The sequence below is a fragment of the Phyllobates terribilis genome, unplaced genomic scaffold (assembly GCF_046119375.1).
Source record: "Phyllobates terribilis strain yellow unplaced genomic scaffold, ASM4611937v1 Scaffold_11__3_contigs__length_659146591, whole genome shotgun sequence".
Lineage (NCBI taxonomy): Eukaryota > Metazoa > Chordata > Amphibia > Anura > Dendrobatidae > Phyllobates > Phyllobates terribilis.
In genome coordinates, this window is record NW_027362771.1 from 303,002,645 (window position 1) to 303,028,131 (window position 25,487).

Below are 25,487 nucleotides of genomic sequence, written 5' to 3' on the forward strand. Positions count from 1 at the left end.
GAATTCTGATATGTAATGAAAGAATCCAACCACTCAGAATATACATATTCTTAGTTTACGTAGTACACGGCTTTACATTACACATCATACAATCTTGAAGTAAAGTACTAAATTACACGCCATGTCCCTTTAAAAGGAGACAAACGGATGTAAGATAACGATTTACTGTATAGATAGCAGATACCATAGTGAAGTGATACTGTATCATTATTTTTCCCAATTAAACAAGCATTGAGTTGTTTCATTTAACTGCTACCTGTCAGTTTCTTGACAAGAGGAACATGTCTGTGAGAGCTTGCCAACCATATTATAGCTTTATTTAGTATTGCAGTTTTAAGCTTCGGCTCACATGCTGGTTTTAAGCGCTTAGTATTATTTTGCCCTAAACCATACAATAAGTATATTATAAATATCACATAAACGCCCTTATGAGCTGCCAGGTGAAAACCCCTGATTTTGTCAAGAATCATTCTGTTTAGAAACTCAGCAGCAACAATAAAAAGAAAGTCATAAATGGAATGGTGGTTCCAATGTCAAAAACAAGTGTGAAATAATTCCCAAATAATTATAGCCTAACTTATCAATCATATTCAAAGCGGATTGCTATTATAACATTGCATTTATTATTAGCGCAAAAGACACCAATATTAAATCACTCAATGGGAATACATGAGTAGTATAAATCTAGCGATATGTTCACTTTTTTAATGTGCCTTTTTGTGGAATATGTTATTCTTTTTCCAAAGCCGAAAACTAGGGCACAACTAGAGTGCTCTGCTGATTAATAGGTTAAGCATTACAAATCAGTTTTTTTGGAAAAATTAATCCTGTATCATTCTGGGCAAAGAAAATGCAATGTGTATAATATTATTATTTTGGAGATTCCCACATAGGATGCTAGATTTTTGAGGGACAAGATCATGAGCCTGTAGAGCAGGAACCTAGACCTAAAGGCCATTTATGGCCCACGATGACCTTTTCTCCAGCCCCTGGGCAGATTTATGGGGACCACAGTGCTGTTTTTTGATGGCCATCTGCCTTTTAATTTCTACTTGCTCAGTGAGCACGCGTAAGCCGTGTTCACTACTGAATGATGAGGCACGAGCAATGAAACATTAGATCCTGACACAAATGCAAGTGTCAAGACTTACTTTGTGGTTGGAGTTAGCACACAATTTGTACAGCACCCGAAGGATGGTATAAATATCCAAATGGCCCTCGGCAGAAAAAAGGTTCCTTATGTGGCATTTAGAAGTAGTGCTGTTGCTTTAAAAGCATTCAGCAACTATTAGAAGTAACACAAGCACAGGAGACAGGAAGTGTTGTGTTCCAGAAGCATCCAGCAAGTAGAGGTGTTAACACAGCCACAGGAGAAGGGGGAGTGTTTTAGCAGAGCCCCAGGGGGATTGTGGGGAAGTTGTTGGCTGTCTTGCTTGAGCAGAAGAGAAAGGTGGTGTGTGTTCTGTATCTCACAGAAGTGCCCCTGCAAGTGAAAAGGATTCAAGTCAGGAGTGAAGCTAAGCACAGGTCAGGTAGAGTTCCTGAACTAGCAGTGCAGATTATTGTCAGGCAGAAAGATAAGGACTGGAAGAAATGGTGTCACAGAGATCGTCTCCCTCAGCAAACCCCCCTCCTCCATCTCACTGTACTGCAAAGAATGCTGTGTTCATTAATGTGCCTTTGCATTAGAACTGCGCTGTCCTGTACTACTGGGAAGACTGTGAAGTGCTGTGCTGCTAAGGAAACTGTACTGTTTGTCACTGGAGCCTGTTGGTCATAAGACTTAACTTGCACTGGCTGTGCGGCTTCTTATTAAATGCTACTGTTTATGAGGACTCTTGTCAAGTGTGTCTGGTCAGCAAGTGAAACAACCTACGTGTCTGTGCCTGAGGGTCAATATCCCTGTGTGCCTGAGAGAAGCTGCAGCACATGGTCTATAGTCGCCCCGAGTAACAGTTCCCCCAGGATTCCAAAGAATTCATGTAACCTGTCTCAACCTATCTGAACCTAGCGGCGTGCGCGTAACACTTCCCCCTGCTGTACGGGGTTTTACCAGTATACTGGAATATAGCATTGAATTTGTGAGAAACTGGCCTCCTAATTCAATGAAAAGTAAGAGTGGATACTTATAGTATAGAAAAAATTCAGCTGCCTCTTTGTTACCTAAAATTTAATATATAATAAAATAATGTTGCACAGGGCATCATATAATCTAAGACTAACTCTATAAATGCTTATATATTACACTGAGGCGGGGAACAGTGTAATATATTCTATATGTGTTAGATATATGCATTTGAATTTTTGGGTAGAAAAATCTATTTTACAGAATGTAGTTACATTGGTTTTGTCATGATTAATGAGAACATGTGCATTACTTTCTAAATGTAGCGCTTGGGATATGATTTTAACACCACCGAATCATATAACCTCTACATTTCTTTACACCTGTTAAACTAGAGGGCTTCATAATTTTTGATCACACGTCTTGCTCAGACCTTGAAAAAGGTAATAAAACTATAAGATATTCCTAGTCTAATTGAAGTATTCACATGCTGTACAGAGCGTCCCAACGCAGCGAGGTCAGATCATTATGCAAAAGAAAAAAAATGGGGAAGTACCAACGCTGTTTTTCTGGCAATGCTCCACTGAATGAAATTAATACTGCTAATTACATCCCTGTAAAGTTTAACCATGTTTAATGATGTATTTTATGTGGTTATTAACACACAGTAGCATTAGAGATGATTCTTCCACTCTCTTAAAGAGACCATTAATGCTTCCCGAGTTCCATTATAATTACCGGGTAAGTGTCACGTTCATTTACACACCGACTGCTGTATACGGAAATTGATGATTTCTCATCCTCTAACTTTTTTCCCCAACTTGGCAATAACAAGGAAGAGAAAATATCTTTGAAAAGGTCACAGTGTCTTTCATTAATTGCAGCAACACTTCAGAAATTAATATTAATGAGTCTTCTTGGCTCATTCGCATCAGTGGATGGTGCTCCCCAGGAGATTAAGTGACTGCAGTATTCCTGTTATATGCAGTGAGGGGATTTGACTACTTCTGTGTTTACTACAGTACTGATGACAAAGATCTTACATGTACATTGTATGTTATAACCCTGAACAAATCCAATAGCTCATTCATTCGAAAACAACTGAAATATTTTTAAAAATAGATAGAAAGCATGTTAAATATGTTACAAATGCTCAATGTAGTGAGCATGCAAATTGCCTCTACAGAAAGAAAGAGGATTTGAACTCTATAGCACCACCTGTTGGAAGCAGCAATCCTACAAGTTACAACCGACCCCTTAATGAGTCTTGCAATATGACTTAGGATAATTGTCACGGGTGTGTCAGGTGTGACAGACAGTCGCTCTGGATCCAGCTGTAGAAGGTCACTGAGCTTGGCATTGCAGACGCCTTCTTGATCTTCTCATCTCTGTAGTATAATTATATCCTTCTTCCTTTAGGACCCAACAGCGACCTCCACCTTCTGCTGCTGATTGACACACCCTTGCTGGGTAGATACATACTCTCAGTTTCTCCATAGAATCACCGGTGATAGTTCTGTGTATCTCTGTGCAGACTTGGAGTACTGGCAGTCAGCTAGTCTCATCTTTGGTGCCCTTGGAGGACAGTTGGCGTTATCTCTCTGGTGTCTGCTCAAGCTAAGTGTATCCCCTTTGTTTGCTCACCTTGTTGTCTTTAGTTTGAAGTGGGGCCTGACTAGGGCTCACACGGTCCCCTTCCTATCTAGGGCCTAGCTTTAGGGACATTCAGTGTTTAAGTCCCTGCTCGGCGATAGGTGTAGAACATATATAGGGACAATAGGGTAGGCAGGATGATATTAGACCTGCCTATGGGTTTCCACTGCCCCTTTCTCTAGTTGTTGGGCTCCCTTCCCCCTCTTCCCGTCGTTGTACACTTATTCCTTCCCTCATCTTGCGTGACATTAATAGCCAAATCAGAATCTCAGTTTGCAGACACGGTGTTTCAGGCTACTAGCCCTCGTCAGTGCAAAATATGAGAGCTGATTTGGCTAGGTGAGAGGCTCTGAACTGAGGTCTAAAGGGTAACGTTTCTCCTTGTGGAAAGTGACACACCAGCGTTGGCATGCCAAGATAAGAAGGCTTATTCGCCATGCAATGCTCCTCTGGGAAATTTAATATGCAAATTGCCTCTTCAAAGAGAAAGAGGAATTGAACTCTATAGTGCCATCTATTGGAAGCAGCAATCCTACAAGTCACAATTGACCCTTTAACGAGTCTTGCAATATGTAGTGAGCTCACTTGTTACTGACGCAACCACATTCTCATTGTACTGAACTTCTGTTGCTAATATCATTAAATAGCTATATGAGAAATGTATAACCCCAAAAATGTGCAATGTTTACACAAAATAACCTTAAGGATAATGTAATAGGACAATATATTATCCAATACTGTTTTTATTATCATTACTCTGCTACTGCATACAGTGCATACTGTGCATACCCGGTTTGCACAATTATTATGCAAGAGAATAGAGATGAGCAAATAAATTAGAGTGGAATTGAATTCTACTCGAATTTTACACATTACAAAGTTTGGATTTTTTTGTAATGTGCTTCCGTGCGGGTTCCGCAAAATGATGATTCTTGGCTGCCATTTTTCTGAAACATAATGGGTCATTAATAGGTTGAAAAAATTAAAAATGACTTTACTCACCTCACCGCTCACATCTTCACCCCCTCCATTATTCACAGAAATCCATCGGGTCCTCACCGCACTTTCTGATCTCTCACCACTCACAATGGAATCTTAGGGCATTTCGCACTGTGCCGGACTTCCATGGGGGTCATGACACCTGATTGAGCTTTGTGCATTCTCGCTGGGGGTCACAGCGCACACTTTAATATCATGAAGCCACTGACCTCTCGTTTACCGGCATAGAACCCTTACGGGTGCCATGACACCCAGAAGTTTGGCACAGTGCAAGAGAGCCAAAGATTCAAGCATGAGCACCAGAGGATCATAAGATGTGGCGAGAACCGGCGGGGTGGTGGGGAGTATGGGAGCTCCCGGAGAAGCAAGCGGAAGGTGAGTATAACAATTTTTTTTTTACATATCACGTTCATTATGCTCTGGGTTCTGAAATGAACACAGAGCATAATAGGGAACATAAAATCTGCAAATCAAATTTCCCAGGAAAATATTAGGAAACAGGCAAATTCGAGTTTTACATGACCCAGTCATCTCTACTCAGTGCACAGAGGTTGTCATAGTTCTCTGCAATGTGAGTTGTGTTTACAAAGGATGATGCCCCGCTGAGAATGAATGTGCTTTTTGCCCTTCCAGCTGATCGGCAGCCTGTTTTTACCACATTTTGTAGTCCAGATCTGACTTTATATTCAGTAATTAGCAAGCATAAATTGCAGAATGTGTGACATTATACTTTGTTCATCTCTTGGTGATCATATGACTCTTATTTTGTATCAGCTTCAGCTTGCATAATTACAAAAAGGTCAAATAACATAAAATGAAAAAAATGCATAAGAACATTTAGCTAGTCTACTTAAGAATCAACCTATCCATTAAAACTAAAGTATAGAAAAAATCGGTGAATGATGTCTTGTTGTTAAAGCCCCTAATCCTCCATTTGTAGTTAAGAAACCTTCAAAGCAATAAAAAAAAAAAGATTTAATTTAGGATTTTTTCAACAACTAAGGTACCATGCAGCGATGCAACCATCAATTAATGCTCTAGTGATAATTATACAATTTATTAACCTTTGAATCATGAAACTTTAACTATTGTTAGGGGAGAACATTCGCTTTTTGGAAATATAGATTAAACCTCTAAGTGCATTTCTGAGTGGGTAAGAACATAATTAACATATATTCAAGAGCAAATTAGATTATGAAAACCAATAGTTTTTAAAATATCTGCTACTATTTAAACTACGTGCAAAGTAGTATTCCAATGCATTATCGTCCCACATGATTTTGCTTCCTTTATTGTTTGCAACTGCAATTTTATCAAACAATTTCAACTTTTCTTTCTGTCTATGCCTCCAGCTATGGTTTCTCTTGATTTCCAGCAATTGTATTATATCATGTGTACCTTACAGAAAATAAAGAATGCTGGGTGTGATCTCCAACAAATAGTGGTTACTGCAATAGATTTTTTTGAGACTTGGCTGATTTAAATAAGTATTATTTTCCCAATGACAATAGACATGGAACCACTGTCCAGAACTTAGCATCTACTCTAACAACATGTAGTTATCCTCCTTCCGTATGCTACAATGCTAATAAAACCTATCCTTTTACAAGAGTTTTTGTAAGCCACTGGGAAAAGTATTACAATACACTCAACATCTCTTTCCTTGTCATCACTTTAGGAAGAATGACATTCATGTCATCATGATGAGTTAAGCTGATCGCTCCCAACTTCCCTATACACTGTAACACTCAACTGAGTTCTCATGTGTTTTCAATAGGAAGAGAGAGGAGAAGCTGTCTGGCAGGGGCTTATGGACCAGTGGACAAAAGGGTGGCGGTATTTGAATTAAAAATGCCTAAACCTTATCTTTCCCTGATATCATCTCCCTTGGGAAAGACGGAAAACACCCATACATATTAGAAGGTTGGCCGGTCCTGCCAACATCCACAAGTTTGGCTGACTTTAATGTGCATGGACTCAAGCATTGGAGCATCTTGGGGTCCTAGATTCTTAACACCTTGAGCTCATAACCTCCTAATTTCAAAGTGTGAGAGATAAAAGACCCCATGCCTGACCTCGGAAAATGCGCTTAAAGCATTATTTATGATTTGAGACTTCTAGTTTCTGCCGCTATATTTTTTTAATATATTTTTTTATAGTTATTTTTACTTTCTTCTCCATTATGTACTGTATTTTATTATTGTGGTACAGTGTACCCAGTTTCTTGAGGATCAATGCTGACATTATACCCTGATGTCCTTTTTATAGACCGAAGTCCCTCTTTTGTGCACTGAAAAGACCATATTAGTATGCCAACTTATTTGGTCTTCCTAGAAGCGACTGTAAAGCATAAATTATTAGAATTCTAAAGACCATATGACAAAATTATACTTAGTTATCTGTATAAGCCAAATAAACAGAAAGCTCACTTGTTGTTCCTTTAAATAATGGCTATTTAAATTGAGAATTTTTAAATTTTGTATTAAACCTTTAGATTTTATTTTAGAATAAATATTATTAGCATACAACTTATTATTGAGGTTAACAATATATTTCCACCCCAATCTTACAAATAGGGATTCCCAAGTAAGCAGTTGAGATACAAATACATTGTACGCTCATAATTCCATCAACCATTTTTTTCTTCATTCTTCATACAATAGAAATCAGCAGAAAGCCAGCACAATATTTGTTGCAGAAACAAAAAAGTGTGAGCATCAAACAATTTTTTTTCAGACCATTTTTACTAGTCAAACTTTACATCCATATATGCCACAACAATAGAGAGCCCCGTTGCAGCTGCTAATATGTTACATCCTTTTTGACTTGAGTTGAATAATTGGGGTTAAAAAAATTGTCAAAAGTTAATTACAGTGCTGCAAAGTAATATAAAAAGTGACAATGGTAAATGACAGGGCAGTGTAGAAAACAAAATAATCCATACTACAGCTAAGAATGTAGGAGCTGGTAGCAGAAGCACCACTGGCACCAACTGTCCGGGCAGTAGTACTACCAAATGTAGGTCACAATTGGCCTCCTTTGCCTCTGGCAAGAATATTAGTGGAACACATGTGGAAGGAGTTATGGGATAAATAAACACTACTCTCAGTGACAGGAGAATCATGTTACCTCTGACAGCAACACTGTCAGTTTGAGTCAGTGTTCTGTACAGAATGGTTTGCTTAATCAAAAACTACTTAGAGGAATCATTTTTGGACAGGTTTATATTTTCAAAAACATGAAAAGTTTGCCAATGCACTTTATTATTAAATGCGCTGTCACCTATTACCAGACTATCATCTGTTTCTATGGTATGGTCACTTTGACATTACTAAATCTGTGTTTGGTTTTAAAGAGCTTAACATGGGTTAAATATAAGACAGCATAGTGTTACACACATCTTTTCAGAGCAATAAGAGGCTTTTCAGTATTGTGGTTTGCAGCAAATCGATTCACTGAAAATCAAATTTAAAAAAAAAAAAGTTGAACCTAGAAAATTCAAATTTCTACACATTAGATCATCTCTAGTATCTAATAATACAGCTGTCCTCACATTTACATATGTAATTGATAATGAATATTCATTTGGAATCCCACATTTGTCTATCTCTCTTAGAATACAGGATTTAGCAGCTGATTGCTTGATCAACACACTACATACAGTACATTCTGGTCAGAGCCCTTTATACCACTTTGGCCTTTAGAGATAGTCAGCCCCATATCAACCCATAAGACTTATTTGCTTCAAATGGACAGTTACTGAAAATGGCACAAAAACACATTAAAAGGTAAAATATCCTTAATATTCAACCAAATATCTAAAAGACAAAATATTTCTCAATGCATCGCTATGGTTGGTGATGTCCATCGTAATGATCATTCTAATGTTTTCATTATAAACAAATTTTCCAGAACCTTAAACAGGTAATGCAATATTTTAATAAGAGCATAGATGGCATTTCTGTAAACGTTTTACCTTTTATTTGTCAAATCCATTTTATTTTATGACATAAAGACATTACACTGCAGTATCTAATCAATATTTTGCACAGTCACAGACTTAGCAGACAGCGAAGAAAGTTTGGTTTGTTTTCAGTCAGTGGGTTAATGTACCAAGGGAGATTAATTGAAAAGATCAGTCAGGCTCTCTGTTCAGCTATGTTGACATCACAAACGCCTCATTACATTTGATTTTGTATGTAGCAGTCCTAGGAAAAAGGTTGGGGGTTAAAAGCAGAAACTAATGATCCTTAGGATGGTAGCAGACATGGCCTGTCAGTAATGACTAGCCTGCTGTTTACCAAAATCTTTCTCACAAACAATTTAATGACAGCGGTGAGTAACATAGGAGGATGTTTGTTTCTTTTTCATTCACAGCAGAAATGTTCACACTTTTTGCATCTTATCAGCCCAAAACTTTGACACAAATCATTGCTCTTAACAAGCAGAATGATATTATTAGGATCTTCATATACATATATTTTTTTGAAAGGGGTCATTTTTTTGAAAGGGCTGCATGGATCAAGGCCTGGTTCAAGATTTCAACTAAGTATGCGCTACTCTGAAATGCTGCGGAGTTTCAGAGAAAACATCATTTGAAAGCCTGGCTAGGGAGTATAGGGAGAAACCTTACTAATCCGATGCAGTCCTGGACAGCTCCTCACCCACCACGCTCCCGTTGTGTACATAGGAAGAGAATTGTCAATCACCTGGTGCAGGGTAGGGAGAAGCCAGCCAGGGACAAAATTAGACAAGTCAGGTCTCTCCATAAAGTCCCCAGCCAGCTTCTCAAACATTTCACAGTAAGTCATTGCTTAGATGCAATCCTGCAGCCAGGCTGTGATTCATGCTGCCCGCGGTTTAGACAGCATGAAATTAATGACAAGTTTCCTTTAAAGAGTATATTTCGAAAAAAAATTCATGTTGAACTGGACATACGATATGATAAGTGCTGCAGTGCAGAACAAAAGGTTTTGGTTTTTTTTGCTTCTCCGTCGGGGAGATATTAGTGACCAAAGTATTTGGCACCTAACCAGTTAATTTTTTAAGACTAAGAGGGCATTTCCAGAGAAATGTTATTGTGGGCATGCACTTGTTCGTCTTTCTAAAGAGGGGAAAGAAGAACAACACACCCTCACAGCATTGACAAACAGTCTGCTCTACCTCCGGTAGAGGGATGATGTGCTGCAGCACAGCAGAGCTAAGTGTGATTAACCATCCATCAGACGTAGCTGTTCTGACAGGCACAGTTCAATTAGTTTTGCTTCTCTCTCCTCTCCCAAGAATATCTCCTCCTTCTCTCCCCAAAAAATCTCCCCCTTCCAGTTATTTCCTGACTTTACATGCTCTTTGAAAGCTTACCTCACAATGTTACAGCAGACCTTCTGGAAAGCAGATCTGACCTTTGTGGCTTCTCAGGCTCACAGCGCCTAAACTTGTCTCACATTTGAAGGTTAGTATTTTCTCTTTTTATTCATCACAATTGTTTATGTAGCTTGTTTAATGAATGAATAATGCACATTTTGTGGAAATAAGTAGGGTTTTCTTAGAAAAAAGAGAATGGCCTCTAAGGCTCATTGCTCCCTAACACATACTCTCTCTCTCTATTGCTTTAGATTCTCTGCTGAAATGGCCCGTAAAATGTATGATTTATCTAACCCCCTTCATGTTGAAGAAATGAAGAATCTGCGTTAGCCGAACAGTTACTGCATTAGCTGAAACACCAAGCGCTAGCCAATGGTCATCTTTTTCACGATGCAATCAACTAGAACCACTGCGTAGAAGAATTTACCTTAAAACATTAGTAATGAACTGGTGAGTGGAGAGCTATGCCAAAGAAGTCTAAAGACAAGTGGAATCCTCTCTAGCCTGCAAGTCAGACTGAAAAGATTTCATCCCAAAGATGATCAAGAAAAATCACCAACTCCCAAAACATGTAGATGCAGCACCTGCACCATTGAAACTGGTGACAGATTGATGTCAAATTATGAATGCAAAAAATTTCACAAGGTGATCTGCCTGTCCCATGCAAATATGATCTGCCAGCCTTGCTTCTCTAAGTGTAACTGTGCTTCTTCTGCTGAACATGTAACCTCTGAATCTGAGTGAACAGTAATCAAGTAGCATCTAAGTGCATTACCATTAAGTTTTTTTCCTAATTTTAATGTTTAGTAATAGTTATGTCATGAAAACTGGAGGCTATTTTGCAGTAGTTGACAAACTTGGTACTTTGGTACTGTTTTAATATGTTTATTGTTATTAAATGTTTGTTTTGCCATCCGATTTTATGTACACTCTTTTAATACAATCCTATTAGTGTTGCGCGAGGATGTCTCATTAACCCTTTCAGCGAGCATGCTTGGGTGCTCGCCAAGTATTTTGGCGTGCTTGGCATTTCTTTTACTGTCGCCGCGGCTGCAAGTGTCACGGCTGTTAGACAGCTGTGACACATGCAGGGATTGCCTGTACAAACACTTCTGACACACCCGTGACAGTACCCAGTCTTCTATGAGTGGCCTCCAGACACTAAGGACCGGGTTTCTCAGAATAAGATGTGTGAAATGAAGGAACAAACCTGGGAGCATTCACCTCTGATGCTGAAACCCACATCCTCTCCTCTGGACCATAACCCTTCCAGTGCACCAAGTATTGTAGAGAAAGACGTTGGAGACAAGAATCTACAATCCTCGAAATCTGGAACTCCAGATTACCATCAACCATTACTCGGGGTGGTGGTAGAGGTGAGGGCTCAAGAGGTTCCACATACTTCTTGAGTAAGGACCTGTGGAACACATTGTGGACCTTAAATTCTGATTGACATGCTCGGTCTGTCCATTCGACTGAGGGTGGAAGGCAGAGGAAAAGGACAGTTGCCCCCCAGTCGAGAACAGAATGCCTTCCAGAACTTGGAAACAAACTGGGTCCCTCAATCTGACACCACATCGTAGGGAACCCCGTGAAGCTTCTCAATCTCATTTATGAACACCAGAGCAAGTGTCTTGGCATTTGGAATTGCAGGTAATGTGACGAAGTGAACCATTTTACTGAATTTATCTGCAACCACCAAAACCACCGTTTTGCCAGCAGAAACCGGTAGGTCAGTAATAAAATCCATGGACAAGTGTGTCCATGGCCTACTAGGGATAGGTAGCAGAAGAAGAGTACCAGATGGACGTGTATGCAAAACCTTGTAACGCACGCAAATACTACAAGCAGATACGTGTTTAATCACATCAAGATGCTACCACGGACACCAAAAAAGACGAGAAAGGAGGTTCGCCGTTGCCTTACCACCTGGATGTCCAGCAAGCACAGAGTTATGATGTTCCTTAATTACTTTGCGGTGCAGATTAGATGGTACATATAACCCTTCTGATGGGCAGGAAGTAGGGTTGCCCCCCAGAGCCTCCAACAGCTCACCCTCCAGTTCAGGATACAATGCCAAAATGACTATCCCCTTCTGCAATATCGGGGCACAGTTCTCATGCTCACTGCCACAGGAAAGCTCTGGGACAAAGCAGCAGTTTTGACATTTTTGACCCCTGAAGGAAAAGTGACAACAAAATTGAACCTAGTAAAAAAACAGGGACCATCTTGCTTGCCTCGGGTTGAGACATTTAGCTGACTGGAGATATGACAGGTTCTTATGGTTAGTAATAACAGTAATAGGATGGACAGCTCCCTCCAACCAATGTCGCCATTCTTCGAACGCCACTTTGATCACCAAAAGTTCCCTATTACTCACGTTATAATTTCTCCAAGCCGAAGACAATTTTTTTTAGAAAAGAAGGCCCATGGATGCCATTTACCAGGGGACGGACCCTGAGACAACACAGCCCCAACCCCGACATCTGACGCATCCAGCTCCACAATAAAGGGTTGGGAAATATCGGGTTGACTGAGTATAGGTGCAGTGGCAAAATGATTCTTTAAGGAAGAAAAAGCCTGGAGGGAGGTATCCGATCATTTGGAAAAATCAGACCCCTTCTTAGTCATATCAGTAAGAAGTTTCACAATAACAGAACAGTTTCACAGTAACAGAATAATTTTGGATGAATGTTTAGTAAAAATTAGTAAAGCCCAGAAAACGTTGTAGAGCCTTTAGGTTTTCGGGATGGTCCCAATCAAGGACTACATAAATCTTCTCTGAATCCATCTGAAAACCCGAAGATGACAACAAGTACCCCAAAAACTGTTTCCTGAACAGCGAAAACACATTTTTCCAGTTTGGCATAAAGTTTGTTATCCCTTAATATCTGGAGCACCTGCTTAACATGCCCCCCATGTGTCTCAAAATCAGGTGAGTTAACCAAAATATCATCCAGATAGACCACCACAAACCTCCCCACCAAATGATGGAAAATATAATTTATGAAATGCTGGAATACCACAGGTGCATTGGTCAAACCAAAAGGCATAACCAGACTCTCGAAATGCCCTTCAGGGATATTGAACACCGTTTTCCATTCGTCCCTTTTCTGATTCTAACCAGATTGTAGGCTCCCCTTAAATCCAACTTGAAGAATACCTTAGCTCCTACAACCTGGCTGAACAAATCAGGAATCAGAGGAAAAGGGTATGGATCATGGAAGGTAATTTGATTTAATTCCCGGAAATCTAAACAGGGACGTAGACCCGCATCTTTTTTCTTAACAAACAAGAACCCTATCACGGGCGAAGATGAGGGTCTAATATGTCCCTTCTCCAGACTTTCCGCAATTAAATACTTCATGGTTTGTCTCTCAGGGCCAGAAAGATTATATAGTCTGGTCTTTGGTAGTTTAGCTCCGGCGGTCAGGTTAATAGGACAGCCATATGCACGATGAGGAGGCAAATTCTGACACCCCCTCTCATAAAAAACATCCTCAAAACCAGAAAACAGACAGAAAAGCAGGTAATATTTCCATAGAGACAGTAGCAAGGGAAATATCTAAACAGTTCTCATGGCAGTAACCTCCCCATTCAATAATCTCCCCGGCTTGCCAATTCCCCAATGGATTATGTTTAACAAGCCAAGGAATACCCAACATAATATGTGTGAGAAGATTTTCAAGGACATAGCAAGGGATTATTTCACAATGAACTGACTCCACCCTCACTTTTACATTATGTACAATCTGAGTAAATGCTTTCTGTGCAAGTGCCACCGAGTCTATGGCAAAGATGGAAATAGGTTTAAAGTACAGCAAGCAAGACCATGAGTTTTCACAAACTCAGCATCAACCATGCTTAAACCGGCTCCACTGTCAACAAACACAGAAATTTTCTTGGTTTTGCTCTCTAGCACTACCTCTGCTGTCAGGACAAACAGGGAACTAATCGAGTCTCCTTTTGTTTAGGAATTGAAGTCAGGTCCCAACAAAATGTCCCTTCATCCAACAAAAAAAAATACGACTTTTTTCTTGCGAATCTCTGGGGAAATATATGATGACGAGACACCCCCTAACTGCATGGGTTTCTCCACCTCCCCCAGTACTGATTCACCCCCAGTCCGCACCCCCGGCAGAGGGACAGAACCCGACAAGAAGGCCCCGGAGAAGTTGGTCTCGCCCATCTATTCTGAAGGTGTCTATCAAGACGTATGGCCAACGACATGGCAGCCTCCAAGGACTGAGGGGTTTCATATACTGCCAAGACATCTTTCAACATTTCAGTAAGACCCTCACAAAATTGACTTCTAAGGGCTGAGTCATTCCATTTGGAATCCGTTGCCCATCTACGGAATTCAGAACTGTACGTCTCCACTGACTGATTCCCCTGCTGAAGGTGACCTAGCCTAGACTGAGCCAAGGCGACTCAGTCAGGGTAATCAGAGATGAGGGCCAGAGCCCCCAAAACCCCTCCACAGACTGGAGACAAACTGAGTCCTGCGGTAAAGAAAATGCCCACGATTGAGGATCCCCCTGGAGTAGAGAGATCACAATTCCAACCCGTTGTGCCTCATTTCCAGAGGAGTACGGACGAAGTTTAAAATACAGTTTGCAGGCCTCCTTGAATACAAAAAACTTGTCCCTACCTCCTGAAAACCTGTCTGGGAGGGTAACCTTGGGTTTAGGCTGGACAGGCCTACCTGCAAAGACCCCCACATTGGCGACCAGTAGCCGCTGATGCTGCTGCTGAACCTCACAGAGGAGGTCATTCACCTCCAGAGACAGACTGCGCATCCACTCTGCGAGCTCTGCAACTGAACCCATACCAAGGAGAAAGGAAAAAAAAAACACAGCCAAAAAACACACACACACAAAAAAAAAAAAGTGTCAGTTTTTTTCTTTTTTCTTTTCAAAATGTGCTCGGCCAGCGATAATGTCACGCAAGGTGTGGGAAAGACTTAGTGCAACACAAAGGGTAGAGGGAAAGGGAGCCCAGACACTAGCGAAAGGGGAAGTGGAGACCTCCAAGGCTGATCTAATATCACCCTGTCTCCACTAACATCCCTATATTGGTTCTTCACCAATCGCCGCACGTAAAACTCGCTCTGTCTTTCCCTGGCATTGAGCCCTGGCTAGGGAAGGGAGAGAGAGGAGCGCTTGTCGATCCCCACTGACAGCTAAAGACAACAAGGGGGAACAAACAAGGGAAGATAGCTTAGCTTTAGTTGACTTCAGAGAGATGAACACCCTTCCTCATAGCTCCAGAGAGGAAGAAGTAATGCACTTGCTCCAAGCCTTCACAAGGGGAAATGTTTGTATCGACGGCACCTCCCTCTAGCAGACAGCAGGTATTTATACACCCAGGGCAGTGTGTTAATTAGCCAGAGGAAGGTAGCCGCTGGGTCCTAGAGAGGCAGCCTCTAAGAAGGTGTCTGTAATGCCAAACCTAGAGATCTCCTGTAACCAACTGCAGGGCGACTGTCTGTCACTTCTGACACACCTGTGACACCCAGTTAGCTTTCAGTAAAGACTGTGTTTTAGAACGGAAGTCTCTTTTTTTGAACTTTGGAACCTAAGGTCATGCCCAGCCAACAACATCGGCTACAGATGGCCTGTTCGAGTGCAAAGCCCTCACAGCACAAACACCCAGCCATGTCATGTAGTGTGCCGAGGCAACAAAAGAGAAAACCAGTGCATCGCCCACAGCTTCCACCCCACACCACGCTACATATCTCTGCAGGTCTGGATGGAAGATCAGTAATACATTAACAATAAATAAATATAGTTGGAATGGTCATCATACCCTCATTTTTGTTTTAATTTCTTCCTTGAATTCCACTGGAAATACACAGATTTTTTCTTTTTAAAACTCTGCTGTGTGATCATACCCTTCTAATTGTGACACCTCTACTCGTAAAGCCCGTGTTCTACCCTGGGTGTTGGGGGACTCGGTGTCGGGCCCCGTGATGGAGAGATGGGATGCAGCCGTGGCCCGGGCCCGACCCATGCTCAGGGTCGTCACAGTTAAAAGAGATGGTGCGGGCTTGTCTGGGTTGAGTGGCTAATTAACGACTACGCCACCTGTGGTTCCTGGTGAAGGACCACCAGCGTCGCTGCAGTCCGCTGAGGCCTGGTGTTATGGTGGTCAAAGTTATTACTACTCCCCACAGGTGGAGCGTGGCCTCAGGGCAGAGGGACAGGAGGATGGGGGCAGTAGTAGAGGAAGAACAGATGCCGCGTCGTGCGGTGTGGTGCAGAATAAACAGTCCGGAGGCCATAGGGGTGAACTTCCGAGGCTTTTCTCACTTTAGAGATGGCAGAAGGAAGGCGACTCCCTGCTCTTCGCGGAGTCCTGCGGTCACCAGGGACGGGGTCCGACAACCTCCGAGTAAGTCCAGCATTCAGTCGGGACCCTACACCAGAGTGTTCCTGAACTACAGACCGAATCCTTTCCTGTCCGAGTGTGTGCAAATAGGCCGGGACTCCCTCTAAACTCCTCTCAGAACAAGAGTACGGGTGGCAGCTCCGCTCCGTCCGATACCTGGTGGGATCCTCTGGGCCTAACCGGGCTTTCCCGTCCAGGACGTAGAGTAACAAGGTCGGGTGTCGGGGGTCGGTACCCCTCTTGCAGCCGGAGTCCCTCTGAATATATCAGGTAGGCGAGGACAGGTGGCGTACACCGCTCCGTCTGCATCCTGCCTGGGATCCATTTGCTGTGGAGCTACACTCTTAAGCTCCGGGCCTTCTTGATCCTGGTCCTTGGCCGGGTTGAGACATTCCTTGTCTACAACCTACCTCTCGTCCCAAGGCCAGGGCACGAGGGCTGTGTCGCTTGCCGGTGCAGGCCCACACAGGATCTGCGCTCCCAGAGGAAGGTCACATTACACACAGTATTTGACAGCACAGTACGACCAACTAGCTAACAAGAACTAGCAGAAGGACCAAGATCAAAGATGGCTTTTCATTAAATATAAAATTTAAAGTGTAACTAACTTGTAAGTCCTCCACCCTCACCCACTAACTGGTTCCCCTCACTCTTGGTTCACCAGTCTCCCTGTAACCAGGGGAGCAGCACCTAGTGCATACTAGCTCCCTCTGGTGGAGAAATGTGGTGTTGGATGCAAAAGGTTAGGTCCCGACTATCACACTGTCTTTACCTCAGAGGAGGAACACCACACTCCATTAGAGAAGTGCAGCATCCCTGTGGCGGTCGAACCCTCAGGGGTGCCACATAATAAATGTACAGCACTTTTAATGTGATTCAAAGGTAAATGTTCCAGGCAGTTGTGTAACTTGAAGATTATGGGCCCCAATGCAAAAGCTCCAACTGGGCCCTCTATTATAGTAAGTCTTTAATAATATTTGTCTCTTCATATAGGCCAAAGTGCCATTTTGGGCCATTAGGCAGTTGCAACCCCTGCATCTATTGTAGTTATGCTTCTGATGCCAGAACTCTGACAGCTTTCGATAAAATCTAGTACTTCTAGTGTGATATATGATTTTCAGATATGTGCAGATATTACAACATGAATTATGACACAATTGTAATGGCATTTTTTGTACTTTTTGCAATCAATTTAATTTTAGTCACAAGTTGAGAGAAGACGTAAAACTTGTGTTAAACATCAAATTAGATATCGACATCAAAACTGACAGTAACTGTCCTCAGTATAGGCATTATACTGATAAGGGAAATAAAGTAGGATAATAGCTACTGTCATAGCCAATTAATATTCCAGCAAGCTGAGCCTGGTTAGGGCACTTGATGGTTATTCTCCTGGCAATAGCGGAGAGCATCTTCCTGACAATGTAATGTGGCACAGCCAGTACAACGTAATGCTGAATGAATGTTAGAGAACGTGAGCATGGACTGGGCTTGTATAAGAGCATGCTTACAACAAGACAAAGCTGGTGTGTGATGCTAAGAAAAAGAGAAGCCGTCGTAGCTTATTTAAAACAACAAGAGAAATTGCTTAGTGTAATGGTGTGTGACAATTACATCCTTTCCTTACAATATGAAGGATGCAACATGTTCCTCTCCAGTGTTTCACATCATGTATTAAGTTTATATATTTAGTTGAATAAATCCGAGTTGTCATGACTGCTTAAGCCAGGTTTTTGGAAGTAAGAAACACCAACATTTCACAATTTAAAAAACGAACCCAGTAAGCTGACCAATATTCAATTACAATCATCAAATTCCCACCAATAAGACAATGGTGGCACATTCTAAAGGCTCACACAGACGATTGTATCTTTGTGAACATGCCTTATTTTGTATCGGACCGAGTCTTTCTAGGGAAAAAATTGCAGCATGCATGATTTGCATCTGATATTTGGATTGCACTCAACCATGTAAGTCAATGAGTCTGTGGAAAAAATTGGATCACACTCGGTTGACATCCGAGAATAGTTCAATTTTCTTGGACTGACAGAATGGAGAAGATGGAGATATTTCTTTTTCCATCTTCTCCTCATTTGAGAAAATCAGATCACACTATGATCACACTCTGATCAGAGTGTCATTAAAATAATCGGACAGATTTTCTCGGATGAGAAAAAATACGGTAATGTGACTAACCGAATAGGGATATTGTATACAGGAACTGCACAGATCCTATGACCTATTGTAGTAAGGAATATTTCCACTATGAAGGGATTGTACAGCCTTGGTGGAATTTAAGGCAAACATTGCCAAATCCTAGCAGGGTGTTTTTACATGCTGTTAAGATTTGGCTCATCATGCCGATTCCAGCGGTCGTCACATGACCACAAGAATGCAAATTCCATATTTGGTGCAATCACATGCTGACTACATTATCATGGAGTTATTGAAAAAAAAACATTGAGAGGAACAGATGATAATCTAACCGGTACGTCACCAAGTATGGAAAACGCATACTTGCAGTCAAGTGACGACAAGCACACTGTTATGATTCAGCAGGCTTGTCGAAAATTTTGCTAGGGCTGAATAACCCATTAAAGGTAAATCTTTGTTGTATAGAAGAGCTGATTCTTCTGATCAGTTTCAGCTGTAACAATAACAGGTTAAACTCAATGGAGTTGTTCAAACAACTAACTAGCGATATCATTCCTTACCATATCTACTGGCAGATGTCCTTGACACTGTAGAATTATTTACTGCATTGTAAGCCGTGACTTGCTTAGACACCAGTGCTACCACTGCACCATCTGGAACCTGTTAATGAAAAAAATACATCCATAAGTCAATTGTGTCATCATTCATAAATGACCCAACCTAAATGTCTAATCTCTAATTCATTGAATGCAACTTTTCTTTATAGTCCAGATTTATATAGACTTATAATGCCATGTACATTGTATATAGGTCTGAAAATGTACCTGTGAGTATTGTGCCAATGACTACTGCTAGTACAATTAATAAACAGTCAGATGTTCCATCACAGATTCAAGAAGAAAGCCAGAAAAAAATAATGCAGCTTTTTTCCAGTAAGAAGATGGACACTGGACAGAAACCCGTTGCTATAGCCTATAAAAGGTCTTTTGGGAATTGTTGGTGTCCATCATGTCATAGATCAGCCACTACTGATATTTTGATTTGCTGTTCCTATGATGAAACAGAAAAATGAAAATACTAGCCTAGATATAAATCTAACCTAACGGATAGTAAGTACAAATGCAGTACAAGGTAATATCACTGATTCCACGCACTATTATCTGACAGCAAAGTAAAATGATGTGATCTAAAGGTAATATACCAAACACATGTAGCATAATTCATGCTAACTCTTACATCATGGAATCACACTGGGTTATCTGTGGTTTACATGTGATAAAGGTAAAGCTATTATTTTGTCTTAACTCAGAGTTATTCACCCAATACATGAAAGATACAGATAACTGGCAACTCTGAGACATCTAAAACACAAAGGGCCCAATTTATAAGGACTGGCATTTTGCATGTCAGTCTTGATGAACAGTGTGCTGCTGTACGATGCATCTAATTTCTTAAGAAGTGTGTGCCTCTTAATGAACTAGGCTTATCTTTCAGCTGTCGTGCACCACCACGAGAAATGTTGCTCCAGTCAGGATCTGGAGTACTCTCTGTACTTTACAACACTTTTGTGGAGTGAATTGTCAAGAATTAATTGGGTAAGCTTGGTTCATGACCTGTCTTGCTCTATCTCTGCCCATATTTCTAAAAGTTAGCGAAGCTGGCCCGAAGTGGCATAAAAGCGCCAAAAGTCGCTAATTTTTTAATGTAAAATCGAGTTATAACATTTTGTGATATTTCAAGGTGCTTTATAACAGAATTATGGCAAAAACGTCTTGCTGAATCAGGCCCCACATTTATTGTATATCACTGTGCTTTGAGTATCCCTACATTAAATATAAGAGCAGTATGCCTGACTTTTATAAATTAATTGCAGTTTTATGCTGGTAATACATTGCAACACTTTGATGTTTTACTTTTTTAGCCCTTCTGATGTAGATATGCCGCTGTGCTTGGGATTATTGTCCTGTTGCATGATCCAGTTTTGGCAAAGCTTTAGTTTTTGGAAGCATGACTTCCCATTTGACTCTAGAATACTTTGGTATACAGAGGAGTTCATGATAAGCTAAAAGATTTCATGTTGCCCAGGTCTTTCCAAAACAAGTCCAAATCCTCACCCCTCCACTACCGTGCTTAACAGGTGGTATGAGATGTTTTCCTTCACATTCTGTGTTTGCTTTTGCCAAATGTGGCATAGGGAATTATGGCCAAACATCTCCAATTTTGTGTCATCTGTTAAGGGACATTGTTCTTAAGGTCTTGTGGTTTGTTTAGATTTAACTTTTCAAAATTTAGCTGTGCTGCCATGTTCTTTTTAGAAAGGAGAGGCTTCCTCCTGGCAATCCTTCAAAACAAGCCATATTTGTTCAGTCTTTGATTATACTGTCTCAAACATGACCATTTAATATGCTAATTGAGGTCTTTAGACACTAGGCTTTAGCTCTTGGGTTTCCACAATTTCTCTGAGTATTACACGGTCTAAACTTGGGGTGAGTTTACTGGGACATCCCCTACTAGAAAGACTGTCAAAAGTCTTGAATCTTTTCTCCTTGTGAATTATCTCTCATTGTAGAATGATGGACGCCAAATTGTTTGTAAAACAGCAGGCCATGTTTGTCAGGCAATCACTGCATGTTTTAACGCTGTCTAATAGCCTCGAAACACACTGTCGTGGGGACGCAAAGATCTCACTCGAGCTCCCGCAATACTCAGTTCATAGCCGAGCAACCTCAGCAAACTTGAGCAACGAGCACTTGCGCTCATCACTAAGTATAACCCTTCTGAGATTAATGAAAGCAATAGTTGCTTCTCTAAGATCATTGCTGATGTTTTTATTCTTTCCTATACTCCTGAATGCGCCAGCCCCAGCAAACTGCCAAAACTTCTGCTTTAATAGATGTGGTCATACTTGCTGATGAACGACTAATCAAGGACATTTGATTAGCATCATCCTCTTAATTATTATGGAAGCAGTACGAGAATACTTAATTTTTGCTACATTGTTTTTACATTTTGGCAGTTTTGTTAAATAGTGACCTGGTGAAATTTGTCATGTGCTCACGATGGGTCTGGGCCTGCGGTTCAGAAGCTGCGGAAGAGCCGCCTGCGGCTTCTGCTCATTTTTTGCAAATAAGCGACGGCCATTTTTTTTTTCACATGCAGACTTTCCCATAGAGGTTAGGTCTGTGAGGACCTGCAGGAGAGATTGACATGCTGCCGCCTGGAAAGTTTCTGCCAGTTTCTGCGGGTGATCCTCAGGTGCCCAGATACGCATAGTGGGTATGGGATTTCTAGGAATCCCATCCACTATGCTGTAACATCTGGCGGCTGCAGGTTTGACGCTGGACAAGTCCGCAGCGTCAAACCCGCAGCAGCTCCGGATTGTCTGCACACACCCTTACTCATCTGAGGCTGTAAGATGTTTTATTATATGATCTAAAGATCAGATGTTTTATGATATGTCTTAATATATAAAACTATAAAATTAAAAGAGGGTATACTTAGATGTTCTCATGACTGTTGCTGCTTGTTAACTTCTTTATGTATAGGATAATCTCTGTATTATTTTTGTCTACGTTCTATAAAAAAAACAACTTATTTTCATGAAGCAAATTAAGTTATCTCCAGGCAACAGCATTTCACTGCTTCCTTTGTAACAGAACACATGACATATGAATAATCATACAGAACCAGTCAGAGCTATATAGGGAAATGTCAAAATAATAAGCCGCTAAAGCATGTAATTTGGTGTTATTATTGCTTAAGTGATAATCCCATCGATTGAAAGAAGTAATACATTTAATCTTGCTGAACTACACTGTAGCATTAGGCCTGGCACCAAAGGCTGGCACACAGCAGGGGCTAGCTTTCACTTCAAACCCTGGAGTCTCCAAAAAACTCTGTGTTTATATGTGATACACTAGAAGCTGGCAGAGGGCAATGGATACCGGTTTAGGCTGTGTTACTGGGAATACTGCCCATAAAATGTACAGCAAACATTATTATAGAAAACAGAACAAACATTTAGAATGTTTCTTTTTTTCCTTATAATCCACTTGAATTAACTTGTTCTCCACTATTATTTTGAAAAATATCTTTCTATACAGTTTGACAAACTTATATTACAACATATACAACAATAAAAGCCAAAGCTTGTCACATAAATGTAGAATAAGAATATTTCCAAGTACTGGTCTTCTTATGTATTTTCCCTTTGAGAATTTTATCTTGGCCGTAAAGGTGATAAAATACCAGAAAAGATACATTTCTCTAAAAGATGTCTCCGGAATGTCTGATAATCATGGGCTCATGAGTATACATGGCTGAACATTTAGGGCTGAATGCCAAGTCGATGCATATCTAAGCTAGGGATACAAATTCAGGGGCAATGCAGAGGCATTGAAGGTATTCGTTTTTCTCTATTCTTTTAATTTTTGTCATAATTAATAAATAGAATATCTTAGAAGAGATGACCAAATAACACTAAATACATCCTGAAGACTGGTCAGGTCATATTTTCCATTCAAGATAAAATACAATATTTGTATAGCGTTTTTCCCATCTTAGTAGTCAAGGCACTGTACATAACTAGAAAACAACTTAATCCCTAAATATTCCAAAGCATAAAGAAATATGTCCTCATTTTTTTCTTTTTTTTAGCATAATGCACCATGGGTGGTTTCAGGGAAACTTCTGGGGTTGAGGTAGTAATTTATTGTTTTAAATCATGATGTATAACATAGTAAACTGATGGTTTCACACTAACTTTTTATTACATTTGGTTAAAGGGAATTTGTCACCAGGTTTTTACTACCCGATATGAAAGCAGCTTGATGTAGGGACAGAAGCCCTGATTTCAGCAATGTGACACTAACTGGTCTGCTTTGTGCAATTTTGATAAAATCACTGTTTATTGTGCTGTAGATCCACCATTTCTCTGAATTTTAAAGGGGTTTTCCCATGAACAAAGCTGATTTTAATCAACATTTTAATCAATAGATCTTTGAATAATAATAAAATCCACAATTGGATAAGTTAAAAAAATGTTCCTGTGCTGAGATAATCTTATAAATGTGTAATGGCTGTGTCTGACCATGCAGGGACATGGTCTGATCATACCACATCTTCTGGACAGAGGAGGAAGCAAAAGAGTATACAGACATTACAGCGGGGGATCGGAGCTAGTTCTTTCTTTCTTTGAAGTAAAACATTGCTTAAAAACAGTTTTTGTCTCACAGAAAGAATCAGCTGTGTTCCCCTGCTGTCCTGTCTGTATACTCTTTTGCGTCCTCCCCTGCCCAGGAGATGTGGTATGATCAGACCATGTTCCTGTAGGGTCAGACACAGCCATTACACAGTACACAGCAGGGGCACATTTATAAGATTATCTCAGCACAGGAACATTTGTTTAACACATCTAACTGTAGAACTTATTTTTACTTCAAGATTTACTAATTAAAAATGTACTTTGTTCATGGGAAAACCCATTTAAGCCTAGTATAACCCTGTATACACCAGTGATTAGCAGCTTTCTATGTATACTGTGCATAGGCAGAAAACTGCCAATTTGTGGTGGGGACGAGATTACATAGAGCAGGGAGGCTATATGTCAGGAGACAACCAGTCCTCCACTGCTAATCTCCTGCTGATAAAACACTGATTCTATTAAAACTGCAACAAGCAGCCTATTGAGTAACATATAACTGGAATTAATGTCTCTGCCCCTAAATCATTCTGCTCTATGATAACATAGCAAAATCCTACTGACACATTCCCTTTAAGACATCCAACTTCGATATAAAGACATCAAATTCAATCTAATATCATGACATGCTTGCAAAATCCTTGACTTGCTAAAATTCACATCACAAGCACTAGGTGGTCACAACTATACATATTTAGCATATTAATGTGCCAACAAAATATCACAAAATCATGTTTTTTCAAAGCTAGCCATCATGCATCACATATCTCTGGAAATGGCACACCAAGAGCGGTGGTGAAGGAAGGACACATCTGTATATGGAATTGTGCTCAAATGTGCCCTATAAGTACAGTATACAGCATTATGTTTCCCTGTCCTTCGAGAAAAAAGTGTTTGTCCTTATGATTTTTTTTCTGATGGTAATTACTTTCTAATCTGCTTTTCCATTTCCAGTTTGTACCCCATGCCAACAGACAAAACCATGACATTTAATTTAGTGATGGTGCCAGAACAGCACCCAGGGCTCTTGTTTTAGAGGCGAGTCGGCTTATCTCCAAAATTATTTGCACGTTAATGAACAAAGTGAGATTTTATCAAGCTTTAGGCTGGCAAAGGCAAAAGACAAACTAATATGCCAGCAGCATTTGGGAGAGAGGCCATTCTAGATGATTGGCAGTTGGGCTGAGAATTGAAGGTTTATCTCTAATGTATAGTAAGGACTGTCTAAGCTCCCTCAACCGAAATCCTTTTTATGCTTCATTTTCACTTTGTGAATATTCTACAGGTAATGGGAGACTTTCAATCACAAAATGTTCTTTTAACAGTGTCAAAGACACATTTAGTACTGAGTTTAGTAGATATTTAATTTGAAAAAAAAAGTCCTAAATGACTGCTACTGTGTACTTATTACTCTCTGGAGTATATTTACATGCCCTGAATCACTAAAGGCATTCAGCCAATACTGTGATTCCCAGAAAAGTTTAATCCACAGACTCCTAGATGAGAAAAGCGCTGTAGAAATAACTATAACTTGTCCCACAAATACTCTCTCAGATGGCTATATCAACAGAAAAATGAAAAAAAAAAAGTTATGGCTGTTTGAAGAAGGTGAGGAAAAAAACGAAAGCGCAAAACCAAAAAACTGCTTGGTGCTTTAAAGGT

General features: G+C 40.5%; 1 protein-coding gene across 1 annotated transcript in view; it reads right to left on the reverse strand.

The window, feature by feature from the left end:
- The window catches only part of PLXNA4 (plexin A4), a 1,035,275-nt gene that overhangs the window by 106,069 nt on the left and 903,719 nt on the right, over positions 1-25,487 (reverse strand). The window contains exon 27 of the mRNA XM_073652480.1: positions 19,186-19,285. Coding sequence (XP_073508581.1) covers positions 19,186-19,285 — 100 coding nt within the window. The remainder of the gene's footprint in view (positions 1-19,185; positions 19,286-25,487) is intronic.